Genomic DNA, 14,436 nt, shown 5'->3' with positions numbered 1-14,436 from the left:
TTATGGGTTTGTGACTGTGCATAATTTTACAACATCAAATTATTTTTGAAAAATTATGTATGAATGTACTCTGCCAGCAGCAATAAAGGAATAACATTTAATCTCTACTAGTGTTGGAAAACAAACCTACAGCTATTAGTTGAGGACATATTTCGGAGTAGGTGGAGATGTGTGCAAATGTATTTTGCTTAGTCAATAAATATGAAGACATTTGCTCTGCACCCCAGTGGGCCCAACCCTGGGGATACAGTAGTGAGTGTCAGATAGTATACTATGGGAAGATCTGGAAGACGGGTCTGAGAGCCACGGCTCCTTAGAGGGCATTGGACACTTTTACACAAAGCTCTGATCCTGTGATGATCATATCACATATGTTTGCTCCCTTGTTCTAGCTGATGGAGGACTGAAGACCTGTCTTGACACAACAATTAAAGACATCTCTTCATGTGCTCCATATTGCAGGCTAATTATACATTTTACTTTGTGGATAAGATAAAAAATTTATCAGAAACACTTCTGAAGATGTCCAGCCTTTTCCAGGGAAGTGGAAATGGTCAAATGTTCAACCAGTTGCAGGTATGTAGTGACTAAGGGCTGCGAACCACCTGCTGTAGTCTGTCTGTGAGATATTGGGGTATCCCTATAAAAAATGCAATTCGAAGCATGCATGGGTTCCCCAGTTGACTGTCAACAGATTGGATATGTTTAAAAAAGTCTTTGTGGATTTTTAGTGCTTCCCCCAAACAAATTAGCAGTATGTAAAATTAATAATTTACTAAATACTGATAGTTTAAATATTTTATTAAATTTAATGCTTTTAAAATACTTTACATTCCTTTCATTTAGAAGTTTATTATTCTATCATTTCTTAGTACTGTCTGGGTCACCCAAAACAGAAAGACAAAATAAAACCAAAACACTAGATAAAAACAGAAGGGACTAGCTGGGAATGAGGGGTTCAGCCAGAGTGGAAGGAGAATGAGAGAAGGTAAGAGGGTATGAATAAAATAAAATTTATTATGTATGTGTATGATGATGTCATGATGAAACCATTATTATTTATAATAATATATGCAAATAAAAATAAAAGACTCTAATATTGACTAATTATGCTTTAAACTAGAGTCATTTCTTCAGAGCCCAAGAAACAGTACTTGTAAAATGATAGCTCAGGAAGATCACCTAATAACTTTTGGGCATTTGTGAAGTCTTAACTTGAAAATCTGGTAGGATGAGAGAATTTGCCAACATTTTGTTCATGTTTGGCCTACGCATTACCCACTAGACAAACATTTCACATCGTGGACTTAGGAGCCACAAAGGGTAGATAGGATCCTACTCTCTCACGCTTTATATCAGCCATGTGATTGTGACCTAGTCACTGAACAGGCCACTGAACAGGTCACTGTCCCTTGGGTTTCTTCCTTGTGAACAAGGAAATGAGTCTTTGCATGTAAGTGAGCTGAGCTGTGGGGTTGGCCGGGATGAAAAGCTTCTGAGTAGTTCTAGGTTCTCCAAGAGCAGATAGCCTCTGTCCCTTGGGGATGTGGCTGTTGGTATGTTACTCATACCCAGTGGGTGGCCACACACCCATGGGCACATGATATCACTAATTGTTCTCAGGGAATTAATTATAACAAAAGTAATATAAAAGGATATGAAATTGAGAGAGAGATGAGATGGGGGTACTAGGGGGAGTTGGATGAGGTGGTGGTGGATGGCTATGATTAGTAGACAGTGTATTAATGTGTGAAACTTTCACAGAATAAGTTTGAATAATACTAGTTTGAAAAGAAAGAATTTCACTAGAAGAAACAGCTGCTGAAGTGAAAGAAGAGGAAGCTGAGACAGAGTAGAGGCAAGGACATGTGATGGCGGTGCACATCTGGCAGAAAGGAAGGAGACATGTGAGGAGGCAAGGCTCCAGGCTCTAGTCAGCCCTGCAGCTTCACGAACATGGCACCTTAGTGCTGTGATGCTATTCTATTTGAATTTGTTTGGCCATGGCTTCCTTTGCTAACACAGATCCTATCAAGTGTTTTTGCAATGGACCTGATAGAAGATACTTTAGGTTTTATAAGGCACCTGTTGTAGCTACAAATACCAGCATCCTGTCTTGCAACAGTGTACAGGAGGCCACTAGAACGTGAAGAGGAGCCTGACGCCCCAAGAAGTCTGCAGTTAGCTGAGTACTATTCACCAAGAAGAAGTGTCAGAAGTTAACAGCCTCACTGAGCATTTTACTTTACTCTGGCTGGGTAGTCACAGGTTCCTATTCTAAGACTCCGGATTTTGTTGGTAGAAAGCTGTCCATGTTTGCAGTGAAGTCCAAACCGGCTTCTGCCACTAGGTGGAGTCCTTACTGCTTTTGGATGGTACCCCATCTGTTCTGTAGTTTATTTTCCTTCCAGTAAAAGGCAGGGGTAATTTCCCCTAGGGAATTCTGTGAGATTAAATGAGCTAATGTGTAATAAAGTACCCTGCACACTGTCTGGCAAATAGCTAATGCCCAGTGAAGGAAGACAGACAAGATTTAAGAAAGAGCAAGAAACCAGACATCATAATACAGTCTTGTCTCCATACACTTTACTAGATCAAAGCAATAAAGGACAAGGCAGGGGTGAGGAGGGAAGGAGTTAAGTGCATAAGCTACAGGGACAGATAACACGAGAAGGCCTAACTTGTTGCTGTTTGAGACTAAGGCATAGGTAACTATCACTATCCACCAATGAACTAGAAAGTCCTTTTCTTACTTATTTAGGTATGTATGTGCATGTGTATACTTTCTCACCATGTGGATCCAGAGAATTAAACTCAGGTCATCAAGCTTGGCAGCAAGAGCCATTAACTGCTAAACCATATCTCCCTCTCAGAACTAGCAAATTTTTAATAACTCCCATGTCTTAATTCTGGCATGAGGACCCACTGCATCTATAGGTTTCCTGCTGGTTGTTGGGCATGGCAATGTGTTTTGAACACACACATGCCCATTGCAAAAGTCAAAATGCAGAGTTTTATTAAATCAGATTGATTTTGGAGAACTCGCCACAGCAAAACCTTTGCCAGATGAGGCAACATTAAAACAACGAAAGAAGAGCAAGGCATAAGCTGCCTTTGAAGGCACGGCTTTGCACATCAGCCCCGAGAGAGTGTGTCTGGGAAAGGCTGAAGTCCTTCTGTGTAACCACTACTTCTCTTCAACACAACTGGCCTGCACAATGTGATGTAGAGGAGGAATCATGGGAAAAAAGATAACCCTGTGGCTTCATTAGGAAAACTTGCCCATAATTTTCAGTATTAAAACATCATTGCAATTATAATTTTTATAATCATTATCTTTATTTTTCAAGGTTCAAGACTATATCAAATGCTGACTCGTTATTTATTAGGATGTCTTGCCTTAGTTAGGGTTTCTGTTGCTGTGATAAAATACCATGAACAAAGGGAACTTGAGAAAGAAAGGGTTATTTACTTACACTTTCCAATCATGGTTCTTCATGGGAGGAAGTCAAGGCAGGGACTTAAGGCAGGAACCTGGAATCAGGAACTGAAACAAAAGTCATAGAGGAACATTGCTCACTGGCTTGCTCCTCATGGCTTGCTCAGCCTGCTTTTTTATACAACCCAGGATCACCAGCCCAGGGGTAACACTGCACACAGTGAGCTAGGCCCTCTCACACCGGCCATTGATAAAGAAAATGTCACAAAGACTTGCTAACAGGCCAATTGAATGTGGACATTTTCTCAACTGAGGCTCCCTCTTCTCAAATTACTCTAGCTTGTATCAAGTTGACAGAAAACTAACCAGAACATGTCTTCAAACTTCTTTTAAGTGGATCCATTTTGTGTTTCTTTTTCCCGGGTCATAAAACTTTGCGTAAGTTTAATAAGCATTATTGACTAAGAAGGTGTGATGCAATCATTTCTGTTACGCTTCCTTGCTTTCCTTTAGGATGCCCTGAGAAACAAATTTATAAGAAACTTTGTAATGAGCCAGTTGCATGTCGACGTGGACAAGCTCTCTGAAGATCTGCACACATATGGTAAGGATGCTGATGGTTTGTGTGACATCCATCTGTCCCCTGACTCCAGTGCTTGGATCCTGCCCCACTGGCCATGCTGTTGTTGGCGACATTACCAAATTTACCTTTACTCTCCCTGTTTCTGTTTCACTGTCCCTAACATGAAGGGCTGGAAGTAGATAGGCCACAAAATTTGTTCACACCCGGAAGTTCTCTGGTTACGGCAGGAAGGCTACAGAAAGGAAAGCTTTTCATTAGGTAAAACACATTTATTGAAAAGTAACTGGCAGATGTGCCATTTGCAAAAGTGGTAAGGATAGGTTGAATATCTCTTACTTAAAATACTTGGGACACAAGAGTTTCAGATTTGAGATGCTCTGTATACCCTTAAAGGAATAGTTTAGGGATGGGACCCAAATCTCCTTACAAAATTCTTGTAGCTACTGCATACCAGCCTGAAGATTTTTTTTAATTAACTAAAATTATTTATTTATTTTATATCTTGGCACAGTTTCCCCTCCCCCTCTCTTCCTATTCCCTCTTCCCACCTCCTCTCTGCCCCTACCTCTCACCCCACTCCTCCTCTGTTTCTGTTCAGAAAGGGGCAGGCCTCCTAGGGGTGTCAACAAAGCATGGCATGTCAAGTTGAGGTAGGACTAAGCTCCTGCCCTTGTATTAAGGCTGGGCAAGGCAACCCAGTATGAGGAGTAGGTTCCCCAAATCCAGCCAAAGCTTCGGGGACAGGCCCTGCTCCCACTGCTAGGAGTCCCTCAAGTAGACCAAGCTACACAAGTGTCACACATATGTAGAGTGCCTAGGTTGGTCACATGATTTTATACAGTAATTTTCAGTATGAAAACCAAGTTTCATGATGTGAGATTTTCTGCTTGTGGTTTCATTGGACTGGTTTGCTTTACTTTGTGATTTTTTTTTCATAATGGTTTTCTTTGCTAGGTTTCCTCTCTCATGAATTTATTTCAATTGTATTTTCCATTTATATCTTTTTGCATTCTACCTTTTTAATTGAAAGTCTGTTTTCAATGTAATTGCACATAATTATGTTTTAATTTCCTGCTATTAGCTATGCAGTTTGTCTTGTGTTGGTCTTGATTTTTTTCTCTTTGGTTTTGGTTAGTCTGCCTTACCTCTAATATTAAGTATTTTTCATTGATGATCAGGTATTTAATAGTGAGAGGTTGTAAAAAGAAATTTGCATCCCCACATGGAGGTATCTCCAGCAGATCATTCATTTCCATGATTTTGTCGGAGAGCTATGGTGGGGCCACATTCTCTTAATCCCATTAGGGCCTACTCTTCAATTTCTTTCTGCTCTTGAGGAAAAGTCCCACTATGGTAGGGAAGAGTCTGAATTGAAAAATGAGTGTTTACTAGAGTCCATATCTTTGAAAGCCAGTGAAGTCTAAGCCCCATGGGACCTCTGGACAAGTAGCCTCTTAGTTCTTTAAAAAAATTTTTTTGTTAGATTTAAAAAATTATGTGTATGAGTATTTTGCCTGTGTGTATATATGTTCACCTATTGTACACCTATTGCTTGAGTTCAGAAGAGGACATATGGTGTTTCCTGATGGTTGTGAGCCACCATGCTGGTGCTAGGGACTGAATCCAGGTCTTCTGCACGAGCAGCCAGTGTGCCTAACCATTAGGCCATCTCTCTTGCTGTAAGTTTCTTAGTTCTTAGTGATACATAACAGTAGGATGCCTGAGTGTCCATTTTGTCCAAGCTCTCCGACCTTCAAGTCTTTCCTGTATTGCTTGTTTGAAGCCATAGTAAAGATTTCCATTCTTAATGTTTATTTATTTAATGTGTGTGCGTACCATGTGTGGAGGTGCCTGCACCCACGCTTACATGCATAGCCGGGAGAAAGCCATTTGATACCCTTCACTGTTGCTCTCTGCCTTATTCCCTGGAGACAGGGTCTCTCACTGAACCTGGGGCTGGCTACTCTTTGGCTAGGCTGGCCTTGCCCCGTTTGCCTCCATTTCATATCTGCCTACCCCCAACAATGGGGTAACAGGCTTGTATGGACACACCCAGCTTTTTGAAATAGGTGTTGGAGACCTACACTCAGGTCCTCATGCTTGCAATGTACCTGAGCCATCTTCCCAGCCCTTGTCTCTAAGAAGTCTTTCATGCCTTCCAATTGTCCTTACTAGGAACATTTCTTTTTTGATATCAGGAATTCCCTCTGTGGTTTTTTATACTTGAGGATTATTATTCTATAATTAAGGGAAGTTTCTTGTCATCTTTTCTGCAACATTTTTACCTCCATTTACAAAACAATGTCATTTTATCTTTAGAGTTAAAAAAAATTATCGAAGTTTGCTTGTTGTGACAAAATCCCTGATGTAAACAGCCTAGTTCAGGAAGGCTTTATTTGGCTCATAGTTTCTGAAGTCTCAACCCATCATGACATCATGGGAGGGGTGTGGCACAACAGTTTAAATCATGACAGCAGGAAGTAGGAGAAATATCATGTAGGAAAAGGTCAGGGCAAAGGACATGCCTTGGTTTACCTACTTCCTGCAAAGACCCCTCCTCCTAGTTTTCACCTTTGCCCAATAGAGCCATCCTATTATGAATCTACCAAAAATTCGTCTACTGATTAGGTAAGAGCCTTCATGAAAATCAATTTTACTTTTTTCCCATTTGATGTATCAGCATTACAGAGACTATATAGATATCATATATAGTTTATATATAGTTATAAAATATTTATAGATTTTTATAAATACACACACACATACACACACACACACACATATATATAGTTTGCTATTGATAAATACTCATTTAATTTTGTGTATGAACAAAACTGGACTCTTTTGAGATATTTTTCAATGAAACTCATTAATTTTTTGCTCATTTGTGGGAGACCCACTGTATAAATAACAAGCACTCGAGAGGGAAGTTCATTTGTTCTAATTTCTTTGCTGTCCCCAGGACAGATCCTGGACAAGATGTTTAACCATGTGGGGGCTGGACACTTCCAGTTCTTGGGTGGTATCGTGGCCAATCTCTCTTCCTGTGTCCTGTTGGACCGATTCCAGGCAGTGGAGGCTGTTGATACCCTGGAGACCAAGGCGCGTGAACTCATGCAGCAGAACAGTTTCTTGGCCAGTAAGTACTCAGCAGAAAAATGTGCTCTCCAAGGCACCAGCTCCAATAGGTGGTCATTTTGTCCTATCTCCCTAAGCGCATCTTAAGTTGATTCAGGAAGAAGTCTTTTGTAGATAAACCATGAAATGGAGCAGAGGTATATGAGCTGAACTAGTAAAAAGATGTTCTTCATGCTGTAATGACAGGCAACTGTTCACAATCCCTAGGGCACTGCTATTCCTGTTTTTACTGTTTTGACTTCATTTTATGGTGGAATCTCACATGAGAAGCAGTGTACTCAAACTCTCTCTATCACTTTTATTTTTATCACAGTATCTGGATGGTCTGAAGTAGGAAAGAAAAATGACAATGACCAGTTAGATTCTGTTATCAATTGTACATTTATTCAGCATAAGTGTGATGTTCTTTTTGAGCAAACACTGGATTATTTTGTTGTTTGGTCCTAGGGATTTAAGCCAGGACCATGTGAAAGCTCAGTACATACCCTACTGCTAGAACATATCTTCAACTCCACAGAGTTCATTGAGGGATAAGGTGAGTTTGCTAGGGACATGGCAATATTGTAACAAAATACTACCAAGTTCAGCCTAAAGGACCTAACTGAAACTTGTTGCATTATAGTTCTGTAGACTAGAAGTCTAAAATCAAGGTGCCCATTGGTTTCCTTTGATGGCTGTTAGGGAAGGGTCTTCTGTGGGCATGTATTGGCTAATGGATACATGTCTCCTTTTGAAATTTCTTTATATAATCTATTCATGTATCTGCCCAATTGGCCCCTTTCATAAGGATACGATCATGTGGAATTAAGCCCTACTCTGAAAGCATCATTTTAACATACAACACCTTTCAAGATACCATCTTCATGGGTGGGGAGATGGATGGCTCAGTGGAAAAGACATGCTTTTGTTGTGCAACTTGAGGACCTAAGTTCAAATCCGCAGCAACCATTGCTAAAAAAAACCAAAAACAAAACAAAACAGCTGTGGCCATATACGTAAGACTGAACCTCATTGTTATGGCTGCAGGGACAGAATTGCTGGGATTTTGTGAGAGACCCTGTCTCAAGGGAATAGGAAAGTGGTGGTGGAAAAGGACACCTGATGTCTTCCTTTGACATCCACATGCATGCACATGCATTCACACGCAAGTGTGTTAACTGCACACACTCACACAAACACATGTACATTACCCCCCCCCCCCATGCTCTCTCCTAAGGTGATCACATTCTGACCTCAAGGAGTTTGCATTTTGAGGGAACACAATTTCTCTTATAATAATATTTCTACATTAAAAACAGAGAATCTATGTAACAGAGAATAACATCTTACATTTAAGCTACAAGTGATAAGTACCTGAAGATAGAGATTCTGTGCAACCAGCTGGACTCATGGCCTCAGGGAGATAATACTTGGTTATCTGATCAGCTTTGAGTAATATTTCAAGTCTATTCAAAATGTGAAATGAATAAAGTCTTTATGTTGGTAATACTACAATATGTCTTTTTTAAAATTGGAAAGGTAGCTTGGACTGTGAACTACAGGGTCTTGTTTCAATTGCCTATAGAACAGAGTATCTTATTTGATTGCCCTCCTGAGGTTGCATTCACTTACTGCATGAGTGTAAGGCTGTGCGGAATCCCAGGCCCTGCCCATTATCCTGCTCATCCTGTGTGTGGCATCTATGAGTTAAAGGACACTTTGTTTTCTTTCCTGCTACCAGGTGTCATATTTAACAGTTCCTTGGGACACAGACACATCAGATCAGCACGTCACAAATTGCCAACCCATGTCACATATACAATCCGGACCAATGTCTTATACAGCATGAGGACAGACATGATAAAAAATCCTTCCTGGAAGTTTCATCCTCAGAGTCTACCAGCTGACGGGTTTAAATATAACTACATTTTTGTCCCACTGCAAGACATAATTGAGAGAGCCATCATTGCAGTACAGACTGGGCAGGAAGCCCTGGAGCCAACGACACAGGCACAGGCAGCTCCCTACCCATGCCACACCAGTGACTTGTGAGTAGCTGTGATCAGCCAACCTTTTCTCCAGTGTCTGCCTACCAAAGAGGAATTCTGCACTTAGAAAACAGAATAAAGAAAAAAATCTTTGAGTTTCTGTACTGCCGTTTCAAAGTAAAATTTTAAAATGTCCATTCCTGCTTTTAATTTCTTAAGATTCCTTGTTAAAAAATATACTTGAATTATTTAGGCAGAATGTGACAATTGAGCTACACGCTATCTTCTGTTTCAAGTGATTCTACCCACAGAATGGAAGTCTTTGAACAGAAAATTCCAGAAAGTTCCCCAAGCAAAATGTGAATTAGCTTTGTGCCTTGAGCTATACTGAATCCATGTGAGTGGAGGGATATGTAGGCATTGCATTAGGTACAGCAAGTAATGTAGGGATGAAGCGAGTGTTTGTGTGTGTGTGTGTGTGTGTGTGTGTGTGTGTGTGTGTGTGTACATGCTCGTGCTTGCCTCCTATTTCATGTATTTGTTGATTCTGGCATCTCTGGAGATGATTACTGGAAATAAAGCCCTCTAGAAACTCAGAGGCCCCTTAATGTAATTAAATGTAGTTTTAAACCTGATTATTGGACATCTACAGCTTTCCACGAAGTCAGAATAAAGTTGATGAACATTAGTCAGGAGGACTGTGCATGTCTGGCTCCCAGCCCTACTTTTTTATTCCTGGGGAAGCAGATTCTTTCTTTGGCCTAAATCTTTGAAAAGTAGACTGGGTGCTTTGTACTATTTAGGGTGGTGAAAACTTGCATGAGGCCCTCTGTCTTGAGTCTACTGTTAGCAATCCGGGGATGTGTGGAAGTTAAATTGTGTAATTTCGCAAATAAGCTGTAATAACAGGAAGCACTGTTTAAGGCTGAATCAGCTGGCGAGGCGACTTGGAGGAGAAGCTGGGTGGTATTAGGTAAGCCAGGCAGAGAGTGCTTAGCAGATAGAGCACAGGCTCTGGTTTGCTGAGGCTCAGAGAATTCAGCATTCATTGGCACCCCTGAGTGTAGTCAGACCACAAAGTGTGCCAAAGAGGCAGAATGATAGTGCCGCAGGCTGCAGGAACAGCCTTCCTTCCTTCCTTCCTTCCTTCCTTCCTTCCTTCCTTCCTTCCTTCCTTCCTTCCTTCCTTCCTTCCTGTGATGGAAGGAGGCTGTTCCTATAAGCGCCTGCTCCCACATCAGACCCTGGGGAACAGAAAGGGTGGGTTGTTTGCTCTCCTTGTACACTGAATCTGGTGGGACTCTCAGAGGCTCCCTTGAAAGCACAGAAGGAATTGAGTGGTGAGCATAAGGTCATTAAGGGCATAATTGCATGTGAGGCTTGTTCTGAGAACAGACCAGATACTTGTCTTTCAATGATGCTGCATATAATGGCTGGTGTACACCTGACCTCTGAAGGCAGGCCTTGTCTTCAGCTGATTGGTGGCCCCTCTGTGAGAACAAGCCACCTGATTTTTTTTGTCCCCTCCTTTCTGCATAGCGATATGCCTCATCTATTATAACTCATCAGTGCATTGTTGATGACAGTGATATTATGAAACATATGGCTTGTGGTGTTGGTAGGATGAAGGCTGGACAGGGCCAGAAGGCAGATTGATTAAGTGTGTTTAGGGGCATCTTAGTGTGGTAGAGAGATCAAAGGTCAGGGACAGAGAGAGAGAGAGAGAGAGAGAGAGAGAGAGAGAGAGAGAGAGAGAGAGGGAGGGAGGGAGGGAGGGAGGGAGAGAGAGAGAGAGAGAGAGAGAGAGAGAGAGAGAGAACAAGGTCCCATTTCCACTGAGAGACTGCTGTACTAGGCAAATGGTTGATAAGACAGGAAAATTTCTTTTTTTATGTAAAGTGAAAGCTTCTCTATTTTTTCAGAGCAATGTTAGTTTTTACTTTGAACATTTTCAACATTACAAAATGTGTCTAAAGTATTTTTTCTTGTTGGAAGCAAGAGCTGAAGCCAAGAATACTGCTATCATTGGCTACGTGTCATGCACGGATGCTCCATTTAAACTCAAATGCTGAAAATGTAAGAAATAAGGTGAATTTCAAAAAAGCCCATAGCACAGTCTCCTTCAATTTCCAGAATATGTTATGAACACCATGTATAAAATCAGGGGCCATGTGTATGTGTGTAAGACATATATCCCCTCTAGCACAGTTCACAGGATAAGCCACAGGGTGACACTGTCCACCTTGACCAGAATACTCTCTGGGAAGAATAATAGACACGCTAGCAAATGTACTCATGGATAGCCGGAGGTAGCCTCAGTTTCTGCTTCTTAGCACTGTGGGAAGGCTGTGCAGGAAGCATGGAGGGAGCTAGGTGAAGGTATGTCCTCTCTACCCGCTGGTGCTCAGTTCTTGCAGATGAGAACCATGGCTACTGGAAAGCTGGAGTTAGTGCATGCTTGAGTACACCCTGAAGCCGCGAAGTCTCTTCTCTCCACCTGCTCTCTGGGATACCACTATGCAGGTCCTCCAGCCCGTTCATTTTACTTGCTTGAAGCAGCTAAAAAGTTATTTTCCCTCTCTGAAAGACAGAAATCCTGGAGACCTCTCTTTCAGATGCATCGTTCCTTTGCGTTTAGTTCCAAGATACCTGTTGTTGAAGGCTCAGTGTGCCCGCAGTGACTGAGGCAGTCTGAGATCTTTCAAGAACTCAGCCATCCAAGTAAAACTCCTAAAGCACATTTGTTCAATAATTTTCAGTAGTTCCCTGCTGCTCGCTGAACGAGTTACATATTCATTAATTTATTAATGTATTCAATGACATTTATGTGCTATTTGTCAGTCTCTAAGTTTCGGGTGAATCAGAGAAATGAACAGGTGAGAAAAATCCCTGCTCTGAGGCCACCAACAGTTCAGGGAACTCTACGATACAGTAAGGAAGAACAGTGAATTGAATTTTAATGGCAGTAACTTCCGTGGTGGTCATGAAAAGTGGGGTGGGAGGTCAGGAGTGTGAGCTGAGTTAGCCAGTGTGGTGGAGGTGGATCATACCATGAAGATAATGTTAACATAGACTTGGAGGGGTACAGAAATGTGGCAGAATATATATGTGTGGCTAGAGGCCCAGCTAGTAAAAAAAAAAAATCCCTTCGATGGGCATGGCCTGGTGTGTGTGGGGTCAGAAGAGAAGAGTGCATCAAGGCATGATGGGAGGAGGTGAGATCAGAGAGTTTGTATAGCTGCAGAGTGAAATGGGACCATGGAAGGCCTTGAGAAATGGTGATGTTGCCTGACACCTAGAGGAACAGATTTTTTTTTTTTTTTCCGAGACAGGGTTTCTCTGCGATGTCATGGAACTCACTATGTAGACTAGGCTGGCCTTGAACCTGGAGATCTGCCTGCCTCTGCCTCCGAGGTGCTGAGATGAAAGGTGTGCATCACCACTGCCTGGCTAGGAGGAACATTATTATAACCAGGGTCCAGGGCTAGGGGTTTCTGGGTTCAGTCCGGGTGCTTACCTCAAAGTAAGTAAGCAATAGTAATGTTGAAAGTCAGGAAAGAATTTAATCAAATGTGCATTCAGGGAAAATAGAATATTAACATTTTAAGTTTTAAGATTAAACAGAGGGACAACTGGAGCCATGGGTGAGAGGCATCCATGATCAGCCAGTGTTTGCTAAGATATGACCTGATTGATCATTATTTAAGTTCTGGTTGAGCAAACTGCTCCAAAAAAGTCTTCATTGTTAAGGGACAAACCAGTTTCTATGAGATGATTGCTTTTGCTAGGTGGTGATTTCATCATGGCATCAACAAAGCTGTGCTTGCTGTCTGTCGGGCTCTGCTGTTTTGGGGGTTTAAGTTGACTGCTGCTTCAGGATAGAGACCAGAGACTCCTGGGTGCCTTTTAGAGGGTCTGTGATGGTGCATTTTGAAAACTGGTTGTAAGAAATTGTAGTTAATCTTGTCTTTGTGCCTTCAGCCCCGAAGTAGGATGAGATAAGTAGGATGAGATAGGTTGTGTACCACCAGTTTTTAGACAGATATTCTGAGTGCTAAAAATTCCTACATGCAGAAACCCCAAAGTTAAGGAGGAAGATGGAAAATAAAGGCAGAGATGTTTCTACTTTCCTGCAGGTGAAACTTAGGAATCAGGTTTTTTTGTTTGTCGTAGTTTTTTTTTAGACAAATGGTACCTGTGAATAAATTAGAACCTTGGTTAATAACCCTCTGAAGTTTTTTTATAAATGGGAAGAGATAGTGATTGATAGATGCAGGGGAATTAGAGAAGAAGGTGGTCTATTTTCTATTCTTTTTCTTTTCCTTTTAAAAGCCATGTGACAATAAGACTAATCTAATAAGAAGGAAACACTGATGATGTGTAACACAGGAGGTTGGTCATTATGACCTTGAATAATTGAGGGAGAAGAGACCTTGACAGGTGGAGAACCCAGCTACAGGCAGGAAGGTGGCAATCCATCCCTGACAAGTCAGCCTGTTTGACTTTCTCCAGCTGAGAATCTCCAGTTTTCATTGAACACCTCTTCTCTCTGACCCTGTTTCTCTCTTCATGTCGTCTCAGCCATCAATCCATGGAGTACATATTTTTGAGAGGGATGAGCTAAGAAGTGATTTGAGACTGTAGAGATGGACAGGAGAGGGGCTGTGTACAAGTCACACATATGCAATCATCACAAAGATAGTTTAGAAATATATATATTTATATATATATATTTATACTTATTAAGAGCTGCTTCATGATTGAAATTATAGTGTATTTCATAAACACACAGGATCTCAAGTGTTGTCACATGGCTTTGAAGGGTAAGACAGGGCACTCATTTTCTTCCGTTTCTTCATACTGTTTTCCTCAAAAGCAACAATAATGATGCGTTCCCTTTTTACAATGCTATTCATTTTCTAAGAACCTTATAGACAGAGCTAATGAGATTGATAGTTAGGCCACTTCTCAGAAGTCTCACAGTATCTTCAGGCTCTTTAGTCCATTTCTTCAGTGGACTATCAGTTGCTTCTTCCTTAGGCATTTTCTGTAAGAGCCTTTGTCCTTGGGGTGCATTTTGCTCCCGCGGGTTGTAATTTATGCCACTTCTTAACATGGTATGTGGGAAAGTTTAGACATATGTGGTGATTTGGTGATCAGAAGAGGAGTTGGTGCACATACAGTGCCTCAATGCCAGAGATGCTGTCTTGAAATAAAAGGCTTAGTTCTATTCAATGAAGCATAGTCCCAGTCAAAGTTCTAACCAAACACATGGAACTCTGTCTCTGAGCACCTCCTTCACTGACATA

At 41.3% G+C, this 14,436-nt stretch overlaps 1 protein-coding gene across 1 annotated transcript in view; it reads left to right on the top strand.

The window, feature by feature from the left end:
- Abca13 (ATP binding cassette subfamily A member 13) overlaps positions 1-14,436 on the top strand; it is a 422,866-nt gene that overhangs the window by 142,846 nt on the left and 265,584 nt on the right. The window contains exons 28-31 of the mRNA XM_059275000.1: positions 463-576; positions 3,953-4,043; positions 6,985-7,161; positions 8,881-9,187. Coding sequence (XP_059130983.1) covers positions 463-576; positions 3,953-4,043; positions 6,985-7,161; positions 8,881-9,187 — 689 coding nt within the window. The remainder of the gene's footprint in view (positions 1-462; positions 577-3,952; positions 4,044-6,984; positions 7,162-8,880; positions 9,188-14,436) is intronic.

This window comes from Peromyscus eremicus, chromosome 10, assembly GCF_949786415.1.
Source record: "Peromyscus eremicus chromosome 10, PerEre_H2_v1, whole genome shotgun sequence".
NCBI classification, from domain to species: domain Eukaryota; kingdom Metazoa; phylum Chordata; class Mammalia; order Rodentia; family Cricetidae; genus Peromyscus; species Peromyscus eremicus.
This window is presented reverse-complemented; position numbering and strand designations above follow the sequence as displayed.